Genomic DNA, 21,210 nt, shown 5'->3' on the forward strand with positions numbered 1-21,210 from the left:
GGATACTTACATGTGTGATTAGCTTTATACACACAACTAGTTTCATTTACTTATAAAAGGTATTGTGACAGGGTGCACTCACCTCAGTGAATGCCTTCTGTCAGCTGGATGCAGTGCTGCAATCTTCTTTTCTGTTCCTGGAACCAGCTCTAGGTTGTGAGCCTCAATAGGTGGGTCATCAGTGGCTCAGTCCTCTAGCCAAGTGTCATAAATATAAAGGGAAGGGTAACCACCTTTCTGTATACAGTGCTATAAAATCCCTCCTGGCCAGAGGCAAAACCCTTTCACCTGTTAAGGGTTAAGAAACTAAGATAACCTCACTGGCACCTGACCAAAATGACCAGTGAGGAGACAAGATACTTTCAAAGCTGCGGGGGGTGGGAGGGTCTGTCTGTCTGTGGGATGCTTTTGCCTGGAACAGATCAGGAATGCAGCTCAGAACTCCTGTAAAAAGTTAGTAAATAATCTAGCTAGAAATGCGTTACATTTCCTTTTGTTAAATGGCTGCTAAAATAGGCTGTGCTGAATGGAATGTATATTCCTGCTTTTGTGTCTTTTTATAACTTAAGGTTTTGCCTAGAGGGATTCTCTATGTTTTGAATCTGATTACCCTGTAAGGTATTTACCATCCTGATTTTACAGAGGTGATTCTTTTATTATTTATTTAATTAAAATTCTTCTTTTAAGAACCTGATTGCTTTTTCATTGTTCTTAAGATCCAAGGGTTTGGGTCTGTGGTCACCTATGCAAATTGGTGAGGATTTTTATCAAGCCTTCCTCAGGAAAGGGGGTGTAGGGCTTGGGGGGATATTTTGGGGGGAAGACGTCTCCAAGTGGGCTCTTTCCCTGTTCTTTGTTTAACACGCTTGGTGGTGGCAGCATAGGGTTCAAGGACAAGGCAAAGTTTGTACCTTGAGGAAGTTTTTAACCTAAGCTGGTAAGAATAAGCTTAGGGGGTCTTTCATGCAGGTCCCCACATCTGTACCCTAGAGTTCAGAGTGGGGAAGGAACCTTGACACCAAGTCACAGTCTAAAATGGATGAACCCCTTCCTGGGTAACACATGGTTGGCCCTCAACCAGGGTTTTCAGCCCCAACCCCAGGCCTGTTTAAATTCCAGGCTCTTTCTCAGGCTTTTAGCCAAGAGTCTTGTTCCCTTTTCAGGACTCAGGCCACTTTCCCACTGACTGACTGGGGGACCGGAGCCCATCCACTACTCTGGGTCCCAACCCAGAGACCCAGTCAACAGCAACCATGTGATGGCTCCCTTAATAGTTGCTACTGCTGCATTGCCTGTGCTGCTTCCCACTCAATCCCGTCACCTTCACCCATTACTTTAGGATTACAATCCTTGGTTCTCTTTGTCTGTTTCCTGCTTGAGCAGGGTCTCCTGCAGGCCTATTTCCTGGAGAGTGTCACAGCCTTCCAGTCTCAGACAGCAACTGACCTGCTTAGCCCCTGCAGCTCCTTTTATCTGAGTCCACAGGGCTTTGATTGGCTGCTTCTGTGCAGACTCTCTAGGCAGACTCTCTAGAGGGCCAGCCATCCTTCCTGGGGGCAGGGTGTGGTAAGACTATGGGACCTCCAACAGGGGGCTTCAAAGGGCCGGTACACCCTGTCACATGTATACAAAGGCAGAATCAGAGCCTAATATTGTGCAGTTAGAAATATTCCAACAGGAATCCGTTTAAAGTGTTATACAGAATGTTCCTAGTTATTTTTGGTAAACAGTAAACTTAGTATGTGCAAATATTGTTGCTGTTTCTATAACACATTCAAATGAGAATTATTTAACACTTTGTATTTACAGCAAATACAACACAGTACAGCAAAGATAATATTCAGCATGTGCTAAAAAAGAAAAAATATTTAAGAGTCTCATATTTGTAGCTAGGAAGAAACCTTCTGAAAAGGTCATATTTTTCAGAAAATGCCCCAGTCTACAGTTTGATTACACCATATTGACTTTGACAGTTCTTAAGAGGAAATTGTACCAAGGCAGGCAAGCAAAAGCACTAAATAAAGTATTAATAATACTTAGCACTAACATAATGTCTTTCATCTCAGGATCACAAATTGATTCACAGAAATGAAGTGAGTGTAGAAATGGAAAGTGAGGCAGCTTTTCCAAAATTACAGGCTGAGTCAGTGGCATAGCCAAGGACACATCCAGATCCTCACTGCAAGTCAGCTGATGGAATGATGACACAAAGCCTCCTCCCTAACATTCAAAGAAATCCATGTTGAGGTAGAAAATGTATTCCTGATGAATATATTGAACCAGCCAAATCTCTAGTGGAAACCCATTGTATCTGATGGACTTTCACTGGGATAAATTTAGCCCAGTATCACTACAATATTTGTGTCATAAAGTATGTTTTCATTTCACTTACTCATGTCCGATTTACCCTGCAAAGACAGTAAAAATTCAGTATGAAAAATAAACAATGAATTGGAATTGAGCATCTTAATTTTCAAGGAGTGAAACGCTAAGGGCTATTTTTATGTTTCTTGATGAATAAAATGGAAATCATATATAGTAAAATATGTAAGTTTCGCTCAAGCAAAATGAGTTACTGAGCCCTATTTGCAGACAAATAACCCATTTCAACCCAAACATTGTAGCTTGTAAGGAGCAGAATAACAAAGATTTTAACATTCTGTTTTGTAGCGGTCATTGTTTTGATCCAAAAATGTGTGTTTCCAATTTTGCATAAGTGAACACTTCTTGGTTATGACCTTTACACAAAAATCAATATATGTGACGTGGATGAACTTCTTTCCAGAAAGGCGACAAACAAATCGTCTGGAACTGTATCCTATTCTGCAATCCAGCAGAAAAACAGTCATGAGATGTTACAATGGGCAGTGATCCAGGATACTGCTTTGCCCTTTTACCTGTTGCACTGCATGTGCAGCAAAATATGGAAGGGCTGTTTTTAAAGTAGAACCTGCTTTTAACTGCTGACCGTCAGATAATCCATAAATGGGAGAATATATCCAGGTCTATTTATTCCCTTTAAGACTATCCTTTACTGGCAAAATGAAGGGTTTGACTTTGTGCCCTATGACTTTTATGCTAAGTATCAGCATGAAGTAACAGTACACATCTCTTCATCTATTACAAGTGAGTGTACATATAGGGTAGATCTCGACTGGCCATTGAGAACTGCTGACTATCTCCCCTTGCTCCCTGTGCAAGCCAGTCAATCAGAAGTATTGGGGCGATCAGAAAGGCAGTCAGGTTTTGCATTTGATGCTTAAGGGTATGTCTACACTTCAAAGAGTAGCCCACAGTGCAAAGTTTTAAAGCCCAGATCACTTAACTTGGGCTCCAGGGATCAAGCCATGTGGCTAAAAATAGCAGTGTAGATGTTCCTGCTTGGACTGGAGCTCAGGCTCCAAGGTCCTTCCCCCTCACCAGGTTTCAGAAAAACATTTTCCATTTCCAGGCAATATTATTAATATTAGTCCACCACTCTCTAGAGTACAAGCAAAAGACCCCTGCAACACAATTTTCTCCCCCTTTCAGGGTCTGAAAAGGGTCATCCAGCCTCCCCGCTGAGTGACAAGAACAGTTACTTACCTATGGTAACCATAATTCCTAGAAATGTTATCAGGGTGGTGGACCCCACTACAAGGCTATGTCTACATTGCAATTAACAACTCGTGGCTGGACCGTGCCAGCTGACTCAAGCTCATGGGGCTTAGTCTAAGGAGCTGTTTTACTGCACTCTAGACATTCTGGCTCAGGCTGAAGTCCAAGCTCTGTGACCCTTCCACTTTTCAGGGTCCTAGAGCCTGGACCCCTCTCTGAGCAAGAACATCTATACCATTATTAAACAGCCCCTTAGCTCGAGCCCATAAGCCCGATTCAGCTAGCATGGGCCAGTCATGGGTGTCAAACTGCAGTGCAGACAAACCTTAAGTGTCTCATGTGTGAGATCAGCATCTTTTAAATAGCAGTGTCCCTTGGGCCATGCCTGCACCAGGCATGTTTTTAATGCTCCTCTCTCCAAAGGCATAAAGTGCGGAGTGGCTGCAATTATCCCTCAGTTCCCTTGCTAAATCATAATCCCAGATATAGGATTGGAAGGTGGAATCCACACTGATTACATCTCAAACAACCACAATTATTACAAGGTAAGTAACCATTCTTTCTTCTTTGACTATATATCCAGGGTGAAGCTCACTGTAGGTGACTGGCAAGCAGTGTCCCATCTGGAAGATGGAACTGAGGAGTTCTGACTGACCTAATTGAATGGTGATTGTAACACTGCCTTCTCAAACTTGGCATCTGACCTAGCAGCTAGTTCAAGAGCGTAGTGCTTAATGGACACCGAGGAGTTACTCTGCATAGCAACCTTACAGATTTCTAATATGAATATGCTCCTGGAGTAGGCAGTGGATGTAGCTTATGCTCTCGAGGAGTGAGATTTAACATTTGGAGGGAGAGGCATCTCATCCATCTGGTAGTAGATTGATATTCAGTATGTGATCCTTTTATACATCCTCTGGGAGGAGAGAGCTTGAATGTTCAAAGCACGAGAGATGATCACAAAAAGAGGAGTGCCAGATTGAAGGGTTTTTTTTAATCAACATAGTATAATAAAACGCCTGAAACATGCAGAATGTGGAGATTCTTCTCCCCCATTGTGGCATGGGCTTTGATGAAGAATACAGGTAAGTAGATGGACTGGTTCAAATTAAATTCTGAAACCACTTTACGGATAAAAATTGGATGAGGTCTGAGCTCTGCTAGCTGATGAGATGGCAACTAAGAAGACTGTCTTGAGTGTAACGTGGTGTAGGTAGCATTCCAAAATGAAATGGCTGGAATGGACAGCATTGAGATTCCATGCAAGCAGTGCTCTCTGAAACGTGAGTAAGTATGCAACAACCTCTTCAAGAATTTTGATATCATGGTGTCATAAATATAAAGGGAAGGGTAACCACCTTTCTGTATACAGTGCTATAAAATCCCTCCTGGCCAGAGGAAAAACCTTTTCACCTGTAAAGGGTTAAGAAGCTAGGATAACCTCGCTGGCACCTGACCAAAATGACCAATGAGGAGACAAGTTGCTTTCAAAGCTGGAAGGGGTGGGGAGGAACAAAGGGTCTGTCTGTCTGTGTGGTGCTTTTGCCAGGAACAGAACAGGAATGGAGTCTTAGAACTTGTTAGTAAATAATCTAGCTAGAAATGTGTTAGATTTCCTTTTGTTTAAATGGCTGGTAAATAAACTGTGCTGAATGGAATGTGTCTTTGTGTCTTTTTGTCACTTAAAGTTTTGCCTAGAGGGATTCTCTATGTTTTGAATCTGATTACTCTGTAAGGTATTTACCATCCTGATTTTACAGAGGTGATTCTTTTAGTTTTTCTTCAATTAAAATTCTTCTTTTAAGAACCTGATTACTTTTTCATTGTTCTTAAGATCTAAGGGTTTGGGTCTGTGTTCACCTATGCAAATTGGTGAGGATTTTTATCAAGCCTTCCCCGGGAAAGGGGTGTAGGGCTTGGGGGGATATTTTGGGGGGAAGACGTCTCCAAGTGGGCTCTTTCCCTGTTCTTTGTTTAACACGCTTGGTGGTGGCAGCATAGGGTTCAAGGACAAGGCAAAGTTTGTACCTTGAGGAAGTTTTTAACCTAAGCTGGTAAGAATAAGCTTAGGGGGTCTTTCATGCAGGTCCCCACATCTGTACCCTAGAGTTCAGAGTGGGGAAGGAACCTTGACACATGGGATGCATGAAGACTAAAGAGAACTGATCAGGTGGATTCCATGCAGAGATTATTGCAAGGTGGACTTGATGGAACTGAATGAAAGCCCAGATGCAGATACAAATTTTATATCCATGGAGGGCTCTTAATATAGCATCTCAAAGGCGGGGAAGCAGCTGTCTGCAGCTCACAGTCTATGAGATTGCTTCCCTGCCTTCCAGATCCTATGTTCCCTCTCCCCACCTTACTTACTTTGCAGAAGCAGCTGCCTCCATCTACAGCTGACCTGACATGGCAATACTGAAGTCGGGAGAGGTTTCCTAAATAGCTTGGCTGCTTAAACCATGGTGATAGGAGTATGGAGGATTTTGCTGCTCGTCTTGATCTATCACCTTCCCTTTCTCTGTATATGGGGGGAGAGGAAATATAGCCTGCTTCCCTGCCTTTGAGATCCTATATTCCCTTTCCCCCACCTGTATACATATTGGTATGTCTGGTTTGGTTGGGGATGGACAGCCCATTTCTAAACACTGAGACCCTGAAGGAGGAGTCTCTAGTCTACTCCCAAGATTCCCTACTGGATGTTGGTGAGAAGGTATGCCCTGCTAATAGGGATGCTGAATAGATTTGTCCAGGGATGGTGCTGATATATGATATTGGTGGTGGAAGGAAAGGTGCATGCATTGGTACTGATGAAGATCTCAGTATCAAAGACATTGCCACAGAGGATTTTACTTCCTCTGCTGGTACCATGAGTGATTCTGTTGCTGGTGCCAATATAGGTACTGGAGTGAACAGTGTCAATGTTGTTGCTGGGCTTGTGTATTTTTATGCTGATCTTTGGCCACTCTAAGTGGTTAGTGGTCTCCTCCCTGGAGGGCTGGTATTTTGACCTCTCCTTATGGGAGGACATAAAGCAATGCCTGGAGTCATGCCTATCTCTATTCTGGACTTCCCTGCCTCTGTGAGGAGGTGGTACAGGTCTTTGGCCCCAAGGCTGTAAGTACCAGGGGTGACTTCAATTCCAAGACTTTACTCAACAGTGATTTCTTTTTGGTACCACTCTCCTTGTGTGCTGGCTGTTAAGGATACTTGCACAGGAAGACTTTCCGATTATCTCTTTTTCCTCTGGGTTTGATGTAACTCTCACGGATTTTCCCAAAAGGTGAAGCTTGAAGTGGGCATCTTGGGATTTCTATGTCTGTGCTGAGAACAAATTGCACATTGAGCACTTGTTCAGCGTATGCAACTCACCGAGACAGAATGGACAGCAGCTATAGTAGTTGGTGAGCAGGATTATGTAATTGCAAAATGGACAAGACTTAAAGCCTTTGAGTTCACCATCACATGAGGACAAGGGACCAGGGTAGTAAGAAAACACAAGGACAATTTTGTTTGTTTGTTTTTATCATTTAAATGGAAAGGGATAGAGAAACTAATAAGAGGAATTAATTTTGATCAAAGGGTTTCTGTCTTGTTGCCAAGGTAGGAGCATGAGGATGTGCATGGCACAAGCAAGGCCTAACAGACATTGCTAATCAAAAGATTCCAGTCTTGTGCATGAGACACATTCATACCTACTGTGGGATCCACTCTAACAAATACTTAAAGAAGAATTTGCACTTCCCCATCCACAGATTCACCTTTTCTTCTTCTTTTAGATCTAGCAGCTTGGCCCTGTTGCTTAAATTAACCTCAGCTGAATCAATTATCCAGATATTTATTCTCTGCTGGTTCCACTCCCTATCCTGCAGAACTGATACAGAAAGTGCACTCTATGCACAGCTAAGAGATTCTTAAGAACTACACAGGTAGCACGTCCCATTGCAAGCACTCATCAAATCCACTTTCTCGGTGTTTTGCCAATTGTGATGACAAAGTAAGTTTTTACTCTTTTTCACGCCTGTTAGGGCAGCAGGGCCAACACAGCTATGGGAGATGGAGATGGATTCCATTCTGGCTTGTGCATCATCAGTAGAATTGTTAACTTGGTTTCAACTGCAGAATTTTTATGTTGGTGCTGCATAAGCCACAAAGAAAACACCTTGAGATTCAGTTGAGTTTGTAATGGTTGCAAATAGGAAAAAAAAACAAACATCTTTTTTACCTGTTAACTGAATAGATTTGAGATGGAAGGCATTGAAAGGTGGTAAATATGGAATCCTATTGTGCCATGTACATAGTCACTCTTTCGAGTAGCATTGCACTTTAACTATGTAATTACTATTATTTTATGTTAGCAGGCTTTTATCCCCGTTTTGACTTCAGCCTCCCAGTATACAGTAAAGATAGCTATCAAACAGAACAGGCTAAGAAAAGAAAACATCTGAATGGCAGTTCTTTACAAAACAGACTGATTTATAATAAGCAAGTTACTGATCAGGGCAGAATAATATTTCAAAAAACTGGACTGTATTACAAAACATATCTTCAAACATCCATTTCTGTTGGATTATTGCTGAGAGATACTAATTGGTCTATTTCAGAAACTAGACTAATTTACAAACATTCATAAAATAGTGAAAAAGTCGCATGCTTTAGAAACTTGATACATTATCATGCTTCTGGACTAAAAACAATATGAATACAATAGCAAATGAAGGACATTGTTAACATAGTTTAGTAATGTTTACAGTGCTTGTTCTTCTGTTTTATCTGACTCTTCATGCTTCTTCTCATTTGTCTCTGCTGATTTTTTAGCTTCAGGTTGAATCCATGGAGGGCTGTGCAACTTCTGTTAAGCAACACAATGGGGAAAACAGAATCAATGTAAGTATTATAATATTATGGAATGTTACACAGATGAATAGTGGGATACTAAATAAAAAAGGTCATCTTTCTCATCAAGAAACACAGGCCTTGATTTTGATCTCATTTTAAATCAATCCTGATTTAAATCAAGAGTTACTGAACTGAGGAGTAAGTGAGAGGAGAATCAGGCCAACAATCTGTGGTCATCATATTACACTGCAATACAAGGAATCAACACTGAATGCTTAAAGTGCCATAGGAATAATGTGCGCACAGCTGTATTTATTTTTGCTAGTCTTTGTACTGCTTTTGAAATAACTATAGTATGTCTGCTGAGTGCACATATACATGCATGATACATGTATATGTATACACATATGTATAATGTGTGTGTCTCTCTATATAGAGTTAATCTACATTCCATGAAACCTGTAGAATTTTTCTCAAAATACCAAAATTTTGATTGTAGAAACAATTGTATGAAATCAATTGCTCACCTTTTATAGATGTATTATTAGAGGATACTGCTAGGAAGATTTCAAACAACAGAATATCCTTCAACTGGTTTCTGATTGTCTGGTTCAGAATTCTGGTCTCTGCCAGAAGAGGTCCTAGCCATTTTGTTGACTAGGGTGAAAAAAAAATGTTGATGCTCCCCCCACACCCTAAGTGTCAGAGGGGGAAAAAAACCAGCTGGTTAATCAGTGGTACAAAAATGGCTGGAGAATTAGAATGGAGCAAACCAGCTGAGCTGCCCAGAGGTACAGCACTTCCCCTCTCTGCTACAGAATATCTATGTAACTGTATTTTTATTGGACCAACAGATGAAGGGGAAGCAGAGTTTCACCAAATCATAGTTAAATCACACCTGGAGTTGCAGCTAGCGAGGGATGTTAAGAGTAACAAGAAGGGTTTCTTCAGGTATGTTGGCAACAAGAAGAAAGCCAAGGAAAGTGTGGGCCCCTTACTGGATGATGGAGGCAACCTAGTGACAGAGGATGTGGAAAAAGCTAACGTACTCAATGCTTTTTTTGCCTCTGTCTTCACGAACAAGGTCAGCTCCCAGACTACTGCACTGGGCAGCACTGCATGGGGAGGAGGTGGCCAGCCCTCTGTGAAGGAGGAAGTGGTTCGGGACTATTTAGAAAAACTGGACGTACACAAGTCCATGGGGCTGGATGCGTTGCATCCGAGAGTGCTAAAGGAATTGGCGGATGTGATTGCAGAGCCATTGGCCATTATCTTTGAAAACTCATGGCGATCCGGGGAAGTCCCGGACGACTGGAAAAAGGCTAATGTAGTGCCAATCTTTAAAAAAGAGAAGAAGGAGGATCCTGGGAACTACAGGCCAGTCAGCCTCACCTCAGTCCCCGGAAAAATCATGGAGCATGTCCTCAAGGAATCAATTCTGAAGCACTTAGATGAGAATAAAGTGATCAGGAACAGTCAGCATGGATTCACCAAGGGAAAGTCATGCCTGACTAATCTAATTGCCTTCTATGATGAGATAACTAGTTCTGTGGATGAAGGGAAAGCAGTGGACGTGTTATTCCTAGACTTTAGCAAAGCTTTTGACACGGTCTTCCATTCTTGTCAGCAAGTTAAAGAAGTATGGACTGGATGAATGGACTATAAGGTGGGTAGAAAGTTGGCTAGATTGTCGGGCTCAACAGGTAGCGATCAATGGCTCCATGTCCCAAGGGTCCCAAGTCCCATGTCCCAAGTGTCCCATGTCCCAAGTGCCCCAAGGGTCGGTCCTGGGGCCGGTTTTGTTCAATATCTTCATTAATGATCTGGAGGATGGTGTGGATTGCACCCTCAGCAAGTTTGCGGATGAAACTAAACTGGGAGGAGTGGTAGATATGCTGGAGGGTAGGGATAGGATACAGAGGGACCTAGACAAATTGGAGGATTGGGCCAAAAGAAATCTGATGAGGTTCAACAAGGACAAGTGCAGAGTCCTGCACTTAGGATGGAAGAATCCAATGCATCGCTACAGACTAGGGACCGAATGGCTAGGCAGCAGTTCTGCAGAGAAGGACCTAGGGGTGACAGTGGACAAGAAGCTGGATATGAGTCAACAGTGTGCCCTTGTTACCAAGAAGGCCAGTGGCATTTTGGGGTGTATAAGTAGGGGCATTGCCAGCAGATCGAGGGATGTGATCGTTCCCCTCTATTCGACATTGGTGAGGCCTCATCTGGAGTACTGTGTCCAGTTTTGGGCCCCACACTACAAGAAGGATGTGGAGAAATTGGAAAGAGTCCAGTGAAGGGCAACAAAAATGATTAGGGGTCTGGAACACATGACTTATGAGGAGAGACTGAGGGAACTGGGATTGTTTAGTCTATGGAAGAGAAGAATGAGGGGGGATTTGATAGCTGCTTTTAACTACCTGAAAGGTGGATCCAAAGAGGATGGATCTAGACTATTCTCAGTGATAGCAGATGACAGGACAAGGAGTAATGGTCTCAAGTTGCAGTAGGGGAGATTTAGGTTGGATATTAGAAAAAACTTTTTCACGAGGAGGGTGGTGAAACACGGGAAGGCGTTACCTAGGGAGGTGGTGGAATCCCCTTCCTTAGAAGTTTTTAAGGTCAGGCTTGATAAAGCCCTGGCTGGGATGATTTAGTTGGGATTGGTCCTGCTCTGGGCAGGAGGTTGGACTAGATGACCTCCAGAGGTCCCTTCCAACTCTGATATTCTATGATAGTTATACACAGGGTTTGGAAATTGTTCTCTCCCCTTCCCCCCAAAAAGGAACACTGAGTTTATAAGAATGGCCTAGCTGATTATTAAGGCAGTCAAGTTCTTTAAGTATTGAAATAGTTCCTAACAGAAGGCCATCTCAAACCACCAACTTCAATCAAGTGGAGCGGAAGTCTTCATTGTGATTAATGAGGAACTACCTAGAAATCACTGACTTAGAATAAGCAGATATAGTTCAAGGAATTTTTCATTTGATAAAGACACTTTTATAAAAGGGCTCAATTACTCAAAGACAGAAGTACCTGAAAGCTAGGATCTGTTTCTGCCACCTTGAGGTGAGGAGATGTTGAATTATTGTGCTTCCCCAAACAAGTCTTGCCAACCTGCAAATACAATCATTGAAACCATATCACTGTTACAAAGGTTTTGGGAAAAAAATCAGTGATTCTTCTTTCCTTCAGTAGATGGGATTGACATTTATATAGCCCTTTTTATGTTCAAAGCTCTTTACTAACATTCTCCAATTTATCCTCACAACAGCACCGTGGGGCAGGTAGATAAGTAATTACAATTCCTATATTACAGATGAGGAAACTGTGGCAGAGAATTTAAGTAGCTTGGTCAATACCACAGAGAGAGTTGGAGTAAAAATTGGAATTAAGATTCAGGACTTCTTGATTTCCATTCATTTACCTAAACCACTGGGTCATCAGTAGGACAATGGAATTGATCAACAGATTGAGTGGGAGGAGGGCATCTGGCTCTCTAAGTACAGAAAGTGCATTATGTCCAGCTCTTTAGATGAACATGAGGTGAGAGGGACAAATCAGCAAAGTTTCTGGAAAGGAAAGCTGTGCCTTTGTTATCTATTAAAAATCCTTTGAGCATGTCAATAGAATAGTGAATAAAACAGCGTTGGTTGATATCATTTATTTGAAGTTCTTAAAGACTTTCTTACTAAAAGGAAACAACATAGTCATAGACTGAGAGGTAAAGTTCTGTTATAGATCAGGGACTCTCTCATAGACAGAAAGCAGAGTAGAAATATTCACTCAATTTTCTACACGTCAAAAGTCTAACCTATAGTCTAGCCTGTTAACACTGGCATTTATTATATTTATTCATGAGATGGAAAGGAAGTGAACAGTGGTGTATAATTGTTCAGGTTAGTCTAGGGAAAACCTTGAGAAGTTTAAGAAAGACCTAACAAAGCTAGATGAATGGGTAGTGTGATGACAAATGAAATTTACTAAAGGGGCATAAAAAAACCCCCCCAAACTAACTAACAAACAAAATATTAAGTTGTGTTTAAAAATAGTAGACAATAACACTAAATAATTATTAGACAATTTTATAATTGACAGTTTGCCGTCACCTACAAGACTGAAATGTTTTGGTCATTTTGTCTCAGAAAAGATATAACAGAAATAGAAAGGATCCAGTGACAAAAGTTAGTAGAGGCTTGGAAAAGCATTTAAATTGGGAAAGATTAACTGTAGGGAAAGGAATGGTTTACAGCAGAGACAAGTAATGGAGGCATGATTAGGATTAATAATTGTTTTTTATAAGGGACCAATTCTTCATGCTTCATCTTACAAGCCAGCCATTAACTGATGTGGTTCTGGGGATAGGAAGAAATTTCCCCTATGGGCATGATATTCCAGCAAGTGTAGACCTGCTCCAGAGCTCCATGGCCCAACTGACTCTGTTCCTGCAGAACACTACTGGAAACCAGTGAGAAGAGGCATGTAGGTAGTCGCTGAGGAGCTTTCCAGTCCTGTTTCCCAGAAGCAGACTCCAAGATTCCACCTTCCTCAGCCCACCTATAGGCCTCATCCAAAGCCCACTGAAACACAATGACTCCCATTGATTTCAATAGGCTTGGGATCAATCCTATCATAGTAGAGTGATCATGATTGACATCAGGGGAAGCAGAGCCTCCTCTGATATCCCTGTTTCTCCCCACTGAGAGATAGTCAATACATTGAAGGGGTTCCTCTAGGTGGGCAAACTACGGCCCGCGGGTTGCAAAATGGTATGGAGAGCCAGGTAGGGAAGGCTGTGCCTCTGCAAACAGCCTGGCCCCCACCCCCTCCAACTTCCCACCCCCTGACTGCTCCGCTCAGAACCCCCAACCCATCCAACCCCCCCTGCGCCTTGTCTCCTGACTGTCCCCTCCCGCGATCCCCCGCCCTAACCGCCCCCTGGGATTGCACCCCCTATCCAATGCCCACTGCTCCCTGTCCCCTGACTGCCCCAACCCCTATCCACACCCCCACACCCTGACAGGCCCCCCAACCCATCCAACCCCCCCCACTCCTTGTCCCCTGACTACCCCCTCCCGGGACCCCCATCTCTAACTGCTCCCCCCAGGACCCCACCCCCTATCCAGCCCCCCCGCTCCCTGTCTCCTGGCTGCCCCCCCCAACCTCCGTCCCATCCAACTGCCCCCTGACGACCCCCTGCCCCTTATCCAACCCCGCCTCCCACCCGCCCCCTTACCACGCCGCTCAGAGCAGCAGGACAGGCTTATTGGAAAGCCTAGGAGATGGGTGGGCGCAAGCCACGCTGCCCGTGCGGCTGTGAACAAGAGGGGACAGCGGGGGACGCCAAAAAATTTGCCCACCCCTGCTCTAGGCACTTTCTCTTCAAAAAGCACCAGAGCCTGACAGCTCTAAACAGCTTTGTTAGCTAGGAATGAGGTCTACGGGTGTAACTGGTACAACTGGTACAATTTGATAAAACAATCACTTATCACTTTGTTTAATTATAATTTAATCTTCAGCTGCCTCTAGTGCATAAGGACTAGTTTTGAAGGACAGCAAACTATCTGTAGGGCCAGATTCTCAGCTGGTGTAAATCAGCATACCATAGCGATGCCAATTTATTCCAGCTGATGATTTCCCTTTCAAGCTCGGAAAAGGGAGTAACCTGCTGTTTTGATAGAGAAGAACTGAAATAGATAGTAAAAACTCATCATAATTTCATATCAGAATACTTGTTAAATGGGCCGTAACTCTAAAATCAATTTTATTCAAATTTTGGGTAAGATTTTCTTTTTTGCTTTCAAGTAAATATGGCAATTTTCAAGACAAACCAATGTTCTTAGGTTTCAGAAGGGTAAAAATAGGGTTTAAAATGAAACCTGTTTGCAACCTTACCTAAGGTGTCATGAATGCTGTTTCTTCATAGTGCCAAAGCCCGATAAAACATTGTGTCTAGTATAATGTGTATGTATAACTCTGTTAATATAGGATAGATGCACTGGAGACATGAATAATTTACACGACTATATTGCTATAAAATACCTTGAGTCATGGCATAGCTGCCATTATTTCCACTGGAATTGTAATGCAATTTACTGTGTTTTTATTGCAATGCACCACACCATATATCATGGTAACTCAGTGAATGAATAAGGCAAGCCTCCAAAAATTTATAGGTGTTTTTTTTTTAGTTAGCTGCTGTATGATATACCAAATGTATTTAACAAATGCTAAACACATTTTTTTAAGTTACAAAGACTGAACATGATATTATGGGCTTTAGAGTATTTTACTGGATCTTATGCATTCATTTCTCAGCAGGTATATATAGCAGAATATTACTTCTCAGGAACCTTAACAATAAAGATATAAATTAATATACATATAAACATATTAACTCACAAAGACTTTGATACAAATAGCTTTGGGAAACTAAGGTGGGCAAGGATAAAGAATGTAGAGATCTACTCCTTTACGGGTTAAGCAGTAATCTGTCTTTGTGAATGCACATGAAAGGACAGGGATGTGTGCTAGGAGACTTCCTTCCCTGCAACACCCACCTTTCTCTATTAAGCCAATAGAATGGTGGACCAAAATATTAATCCCTGAGAGCAAGGACTCCTCAGTCCTTTCTCTGCCAACAAATAAATCATAGAGAAAGAGGTGGGTAGGAAGTAAAGTCATATTTCCTTGCACGTGTCCCATACCCCATCCTGCCATCCCCTTCTCCCCCATAGAGAAATAATCTTCACCTCATAATCTGCACACAGAACAACCATTGCCCATGAGAAGATGAATGAAAACACAGTTTGCAAGAATGTTAGCGGAAATGCAAATATAAACAGATGAAAACACAGCCAAATGTGAGGGGCAGTAGTGGGATGCATTCAAGGCAGTGAGAACTAAAAAGTTATCTCAGTTAATCCAGTGCAACTCCACTGACTTCAGTGTACCAGTCTAAAGCTATGCCTACACTAAGAGCTAAGGGTGTATGTCACTTACACATACCCATGATAGCTCAGTGAATGCTCAGTGAGAGCTAGCACACATATGTGTATATGAGTAGGGGAATCACACCCCCAGTATGTAGTGTAGACATAGCCTAACTGAGGGCAGGATGTGAGCTAAAATTGTGCCAAAAGAACTATACTCGTTTTTCAATTCTAATCCAACGCACAGTGTCTCCACTTGACAAATAAATCTTAACAGGAATAGCTCTTTTGCAAATCTGGGAAGGCTTAGCAGTGATATTGAATGGAAACCTTCCAGGATGGATAGAGGTGTTTCATATTCATGGTCCCCAAGTCTACTGGGGTCAATGCTCAATTTCAAATTTAGGCTGGTATCAGGGAAATGAGGTTGTGCAGGAGCTGTTTTGCCAGCTCTACACCATTGCAGGATCACTATATACTAGTGTGGTCCCCAGGGGAGGGAGCAGTATTACACAGGGTCTGGGCCTCTATCCCAGTCTTACTACACCTTATGATGATTTTGAGCTTGATAAATATATTTTTAAAATCCATTTACCTCCAGGAAAGACTTTCTGGGATTCATAGCATATGTTCGTCCTCTCCCTCAACCCAAACAGAGAAGTTCAGCAAGGTTATTAGGCTTATACGTGCAAAGTAAATAAACTCTGCATCACTAAGGGGAAAATTAAGGCAACTCCTTTAGTTTAGAAGTCCACTTCTCCTCCCTTAGTTAACATCCACTTGAGAGCCCAACAAGCTCAGCTTATGTTTTAAGGGCCAATGTAAAAAAACCCAGAGCTATATTCTTCATGTTTTTCTTATTGTTTGTGACAGATGAATAAAGAATGTGGATGTAAGAAGGGCAGCATAGATGAAAGAGATGGACGAGATTGTACACTTGGGAAACTATATTAGTAAGCAAGGAGATATGATTAAGCAGAGATGCTTTGATCCAGTTACAAATATTTGATGAACCATGGAAGCTGTTCTATGAAAGAGCAAAAGTCTGGGACATTAAGAGACTCTTCAAGGCTAGTTAGTGTGACTAAAAATTGTGTTTTAATTTTAAGACTATGAAAAAATAACGATGCTTGCACCCCACTTTTCCAACATCTTCTTTTACTCTTGATATTTATTACAGCTCACTGTATTTAAGAACACAAAGTCTTCCTGATGGTAAAAAGGATCACAACATTCTGAAATTCTAAGTCCATGGTGTCAGCCAACCTATAACCATTGGCAGTTAGCAGGAGACCGCTTTGTGGCAGGTTATCCTGTAACAGCTCACTGCAAGATTTCTTGCACCTTCCTTTGAAACATAGAATCATAGAATCATAGAATATCAGGGTTGGAAGGGACCCCAGAAGGTCATCTAGTCCAACCCCCTGCTCGAAGCAGGACCAATCCCCAACTAAATCATCCCAGCCAGGGCTTTGTCAAGCCTGACCTTAAAAACCTCTAAGGAAGGAGATTCTACCACCTCCCTAGGTAACGCATTCCAGTGTTTCACCACCCTCTTAGTGAAAAAGTTTTTCCTAATATCCAATCTAAACCTCCCCCATTGCAACTTGAGACCATTACTCCTCGTTCTGTCATCTGCTACCATTGAGAACAGTCTAGAGCCATCCTCTTTGGAACCCCCTTTCAGGTAGTTGAAAGCAGCTATCAAATCCCCCCTCATTCTTCTCTTCTGCAGACTAAACAATCCCAGCTCCCTCAGCCTCTCTTCATAAGTCATGTGCTCTAGACCCCTAATCATTTTTGTTGCCCTTCGCTGGACTCTCTCCAATTTATCCACATCCTTCTTGTTCTTCCTTCCATCCTTCCACATCTGTTACTGGCCACCATCAGAGATAGGATTCTGGACTAGACGAACCACTGCTGTGATCCAGTACAGCAACTCAAGTTCCAGCTCCATATTACAGTATTATTGGTACAATGGGTACGTTACAAAAGAGATAGGTGCTGCACTTCTAAGAGGTGCTATTTCAGACAAAAGTCATGACAGATACATATTTTACTAGTTTAGTTGACAATTCTCAATATGCTGCAATATGTGATGTTTTGGGATTTGGTTTATTATTATTATTTTTTTCTGATAAAATGCAGACTTCATCAGCTTGGAAAATCTTTTGATCATCTCATTGATCGAGGTATATATTATCCTGATCCAGTGACATATTTTAGGCAAGCTTGTGGCTCTAACTCACTGATTGCATTTGAAGTGAGGGAATGTGGTCTGGTAGCTGTCCTTACTGTACTCTTTTGGAAAAATGCAGCATGCCTCCCCCACTCCATCACAGCTCTGCTTGCTTCAGTTCCTGGCCTCACACTTACCTACCCTCATTGAGAAATCTAATTCCCTGGTTCCTGACCCCGGGGAGTGCCTGCCCCTGTATAGAGGTGGGTGGGGAAGGGCCAGGCAAAGTCTAGACTAGGTGTGGCCTTGACAGAGTCTCCTCACTCCTGTCACTCTCCAGTTATTAACAAAATAGCTCTCACTACACTCCTTTGAGTTGGGTAGCTAAATATTACTATCCACACATTGGAGAACAGGAATTGGAGACAGAAAGAAGCAGAGTCTGGATTAGAACTCAAGCCCCTCCTATCTTTAGCTCATTCCTCTAATCTACACAGCCTTTTGGTTGTGCAGCTGCAATTTTGTTACTCCTCCTCAAATTCAAACAGTAATGGAAGACACAGTCAGAGGTGATCTTTCTCTCTCTTTCCTGCACATGTCCTTCCCCTATTTGATAGGCGCTGAGTTACTCAATCTACAGATATTTTACTAATGAGTGAACTTTACAGATTAACTGTGGGCAAATCCTGAACACCTTTACCCCATTTATAATCTGTCAAACTCTTGTTGACTTTAAAGTCTTTCTACTATAGAAAATTCTCTGATCCAGAACCTAATGGTAACAGATAATTTATTAACTGACTTGCATATGCTGTCCATTGATTTGGAGGCATTATGAAGGCCCCAATCCTTCAGGCCCCCGTATGTTCAGAGCTCTCATTGAAATCAGTGCAAGCTGCATATGCAGAGAGCTGCACACTGTCTGATCCCAAGACGAAAACTTCATGGGAAAAGATGATCAATCAAGTTCATTTATTTGCAGACTATTCTAACCTTATTTTTATTGGTTTATTTTTTCTATACTTTTCTGTTTCAATTGTATATTTTTCCACAGCATCGCATTACAATTTAGTCTTGACAGGAATTACAATTTTTATGACAGTGTGAGAATTCAGTTCTCTGCAAAAAAAAAAAAGGGTTATTATTATTTTTTCCTTCTAAACAACAGAACAATGCTTCCATGGGATGAATTTATTGGTGAGGAGGGCTCATTTCAAATTTTCCATGTGAAGATTAAGAAAAATATTAATGATCTCTTTATTTTTATTTGTAAAATAAAGTATCCAACAGTGCAATGCTTCTCGTGCCTAAAGCAATTCATTTTTATGTACTCTAAAGCACAAAGAATCTGGAATAATAAATATTAAAGCAGATAGACACTCAAGGCATGGTATAAGACAAAGTATTTATCCATCTTGATCAGTTTCGTATGCAGTTTGATCAACAAAATATCTGCATGTGAGAATTCAATTGATGAAATATGCAGCTTGATCGGTGAAGTATGCAAAAATTTAACACCCATGGTATTCAGCTCACCCAGTGAATTATACAGCAGAGTTAGGGACATGCACTGCTGGCTGTGTAAATTATGGAAGTGGATCACCCAGTATGCATCCTCATTAATTTTTTTAATAGAATAGTAAAATTAGGCATGCCTCTTGACTATTAAACTGTACAGTTTGATCTATAAACTAAGCAACAATGTGACTATGAAGGTAGTCAGTTAAATCAGTGAAGCACGACTCTCAAAAAGAAAACTACATACTGTGTAGATGATCTAATCATGCAACTTGCTTACTAAGGTGGATCCATACTTGAATGGCTAGCCTATGCCACAACCTCCACACTGCATTTTTAGCATGCTAGCTAGAGCAGAGTTCGTTCATCTGTCTATTCAGACTGTTCCTACCTGCAGTGTAGACAAACCCTTAGTGTTAAAGTACCACAGAGTGTCAGTGGAGTTTAGCTGGTGTAAAACTGATATCTATGAGATCAGAGTCTGATCTGGAATCTCCTGGTTTCACATTGCAGAGATAAAGTATATTTGGATTTTGGGTGGGTTTACAATCCCTGGATTTTCCTTGTGTTGTTGGTTCAAATGATCTGAAACTTCAAAGACGAAGTAGGTAAAATCTGCTAAATTTCACCTGGTTTAATGCCAAAACTCTCTGAAAGGAGAAATTTAAATGATTTCAAGTCAAAATTATCAAAGGCCCAGATTTGCTCAAAAGTTCATCATCCCTTCCAAACTTTTCAATTATCTTGGTTTGACATTTGAATTTGTACCAAAAGCCAGTCAATCAAGTTTCACGTGTTTTCCTGTTGTTTGCAGATATTTCACATTGATCTAATGATTAGAATGATAAATGTTGCTCTCAGACTGGAATTACAATGTATTAAAATATGGCATAACTATGGTAAGGTACAGAATAGATTTTTTTCCTTTGAGAACTGTCCTGTATCATTAGCTAAATTAATATGAGGACACACAAACGCCTTCTCATCAACTATTATAATGATCTACTTAAATATCTGGTGAGCCTCCAAACAGCTTATTAAAGAAGATGTAGTGCTAAATATATGTAATATATTTGAGTGTGTGTTTCCATTGGTTCTTGATTAAGGTATCCCTCCAGTTTTTCCACTCTTGTTTTAGCCATTCAGTGTACTGGCTTAAGCATAGAATATCAGGGTTGGGAGGTACCTCAGGGGTCCAACCCTCTGCTCAAATTGTTTTAACCCTTCATGGCCTTTATAGTCTTTTTTTAGGCAGCATGGGACAATTGAAGTCAGATTCAGAATTGAGCAAGCCTGAAATGAAAATTGTGACAGTAACAATTTTACTTTTATCTTGTTACCACACTGGCTAGGAGCGTGGAGGCTAGCGGAGTGCTCAAAGCTTTGCTGTTAAGAATGATGCAAAAATTATGAAGCTAAATGCCATGGTTGCTTAGAAACATGTGTACGTTTTGGTCCAGTGCGCTCAATGTCCTTTGCCACTGAATGATTAATGAATTTGTTGTATTTGTTTACTGCAGGAACATAAAGGCAGTAAATAAAATCTGTACTACTTTTGTTTTTCAGAAAAGGCTGAGCAAGGGCAAACAAAAAGAGCTAGAAATCCAACAGAAGATGATGAATCTCAGCTGTTTAAATAAAGCAACATTTTATAAATTGCTTGATGTTATTTCTGACACCCTGCAATAGGTGATTCTAAATGTTATGTGTCATGTGCATAAGGATTTCCTGGACGGAAGAGGGTAGTAAATGACCTTTGGATGGTGCTTTTTTCTTTTTTTTTTTTTTGGGAGGAGGGGTGTGAAAGTTACAAATTGATAATATTCTTCATAATATTGTAATAGAAGGAGTCTACTTTCTGTCTGAAACATTGTTTAGTCCAGGATTCTACACTAGAAGGGCTTGCTATGCACTGTAAGTAAAAATACATTAGATGAAATCCTGATTCTCTTAAGGCAACAGAAAAAAATTCCATTGACTTCAATTGAGCCAGGATTTCACCGATAAACTCCTAGCGGTTTGGCCACTGGAAAACATCCTCTTGAATTTAATTGACAAGATTTTTCTTATTAAAGTGTTTTCTAAATGCCAGGGATGAGTAAAACAAAATTGGTATTGGAGGCAAACAGAGGTCCTGACTCA

General features: G+C 41.4%; 1 protein-coding gene across 1 annotated transcript in view; it reads right to left on the minus strand.

Moving 5' to 3' along the window:
- Positions 1-8,066: 8,066 nt before the first annotated feature.
- Positions 8,067-21,210, minus strand: part of LUZP2 (leucine zipper protein 2) — a 443,808-nt gene continuing 430,664 nt past the window's right edge. Inside the window, 2 exon segments of the mRNA XM_074955173.1 lie at positions 8,067-8,449; positions 11,476-11,556. Coding sequence (XP_074811274.1) covers positions 8,345-8,449; positions 11,476-11,556 — 186 coding nt within the window. The 3' untranslated portion in view covers positions 8,067-8,344.

The sequence above is a fragment of the Natator depressus genome, chromosome 6, assembly GCF_965152275.1.
Source record: "Natator depressus isolate rNatDep1 chromosome 6, rNatDep2.hap1, whole genome shotgun sequence".
Taxonomy (NCBI): Eukaryota; Metazoa; Chordata; order Testudines; family Cheloniidae; genus Natator; species Natator depressus.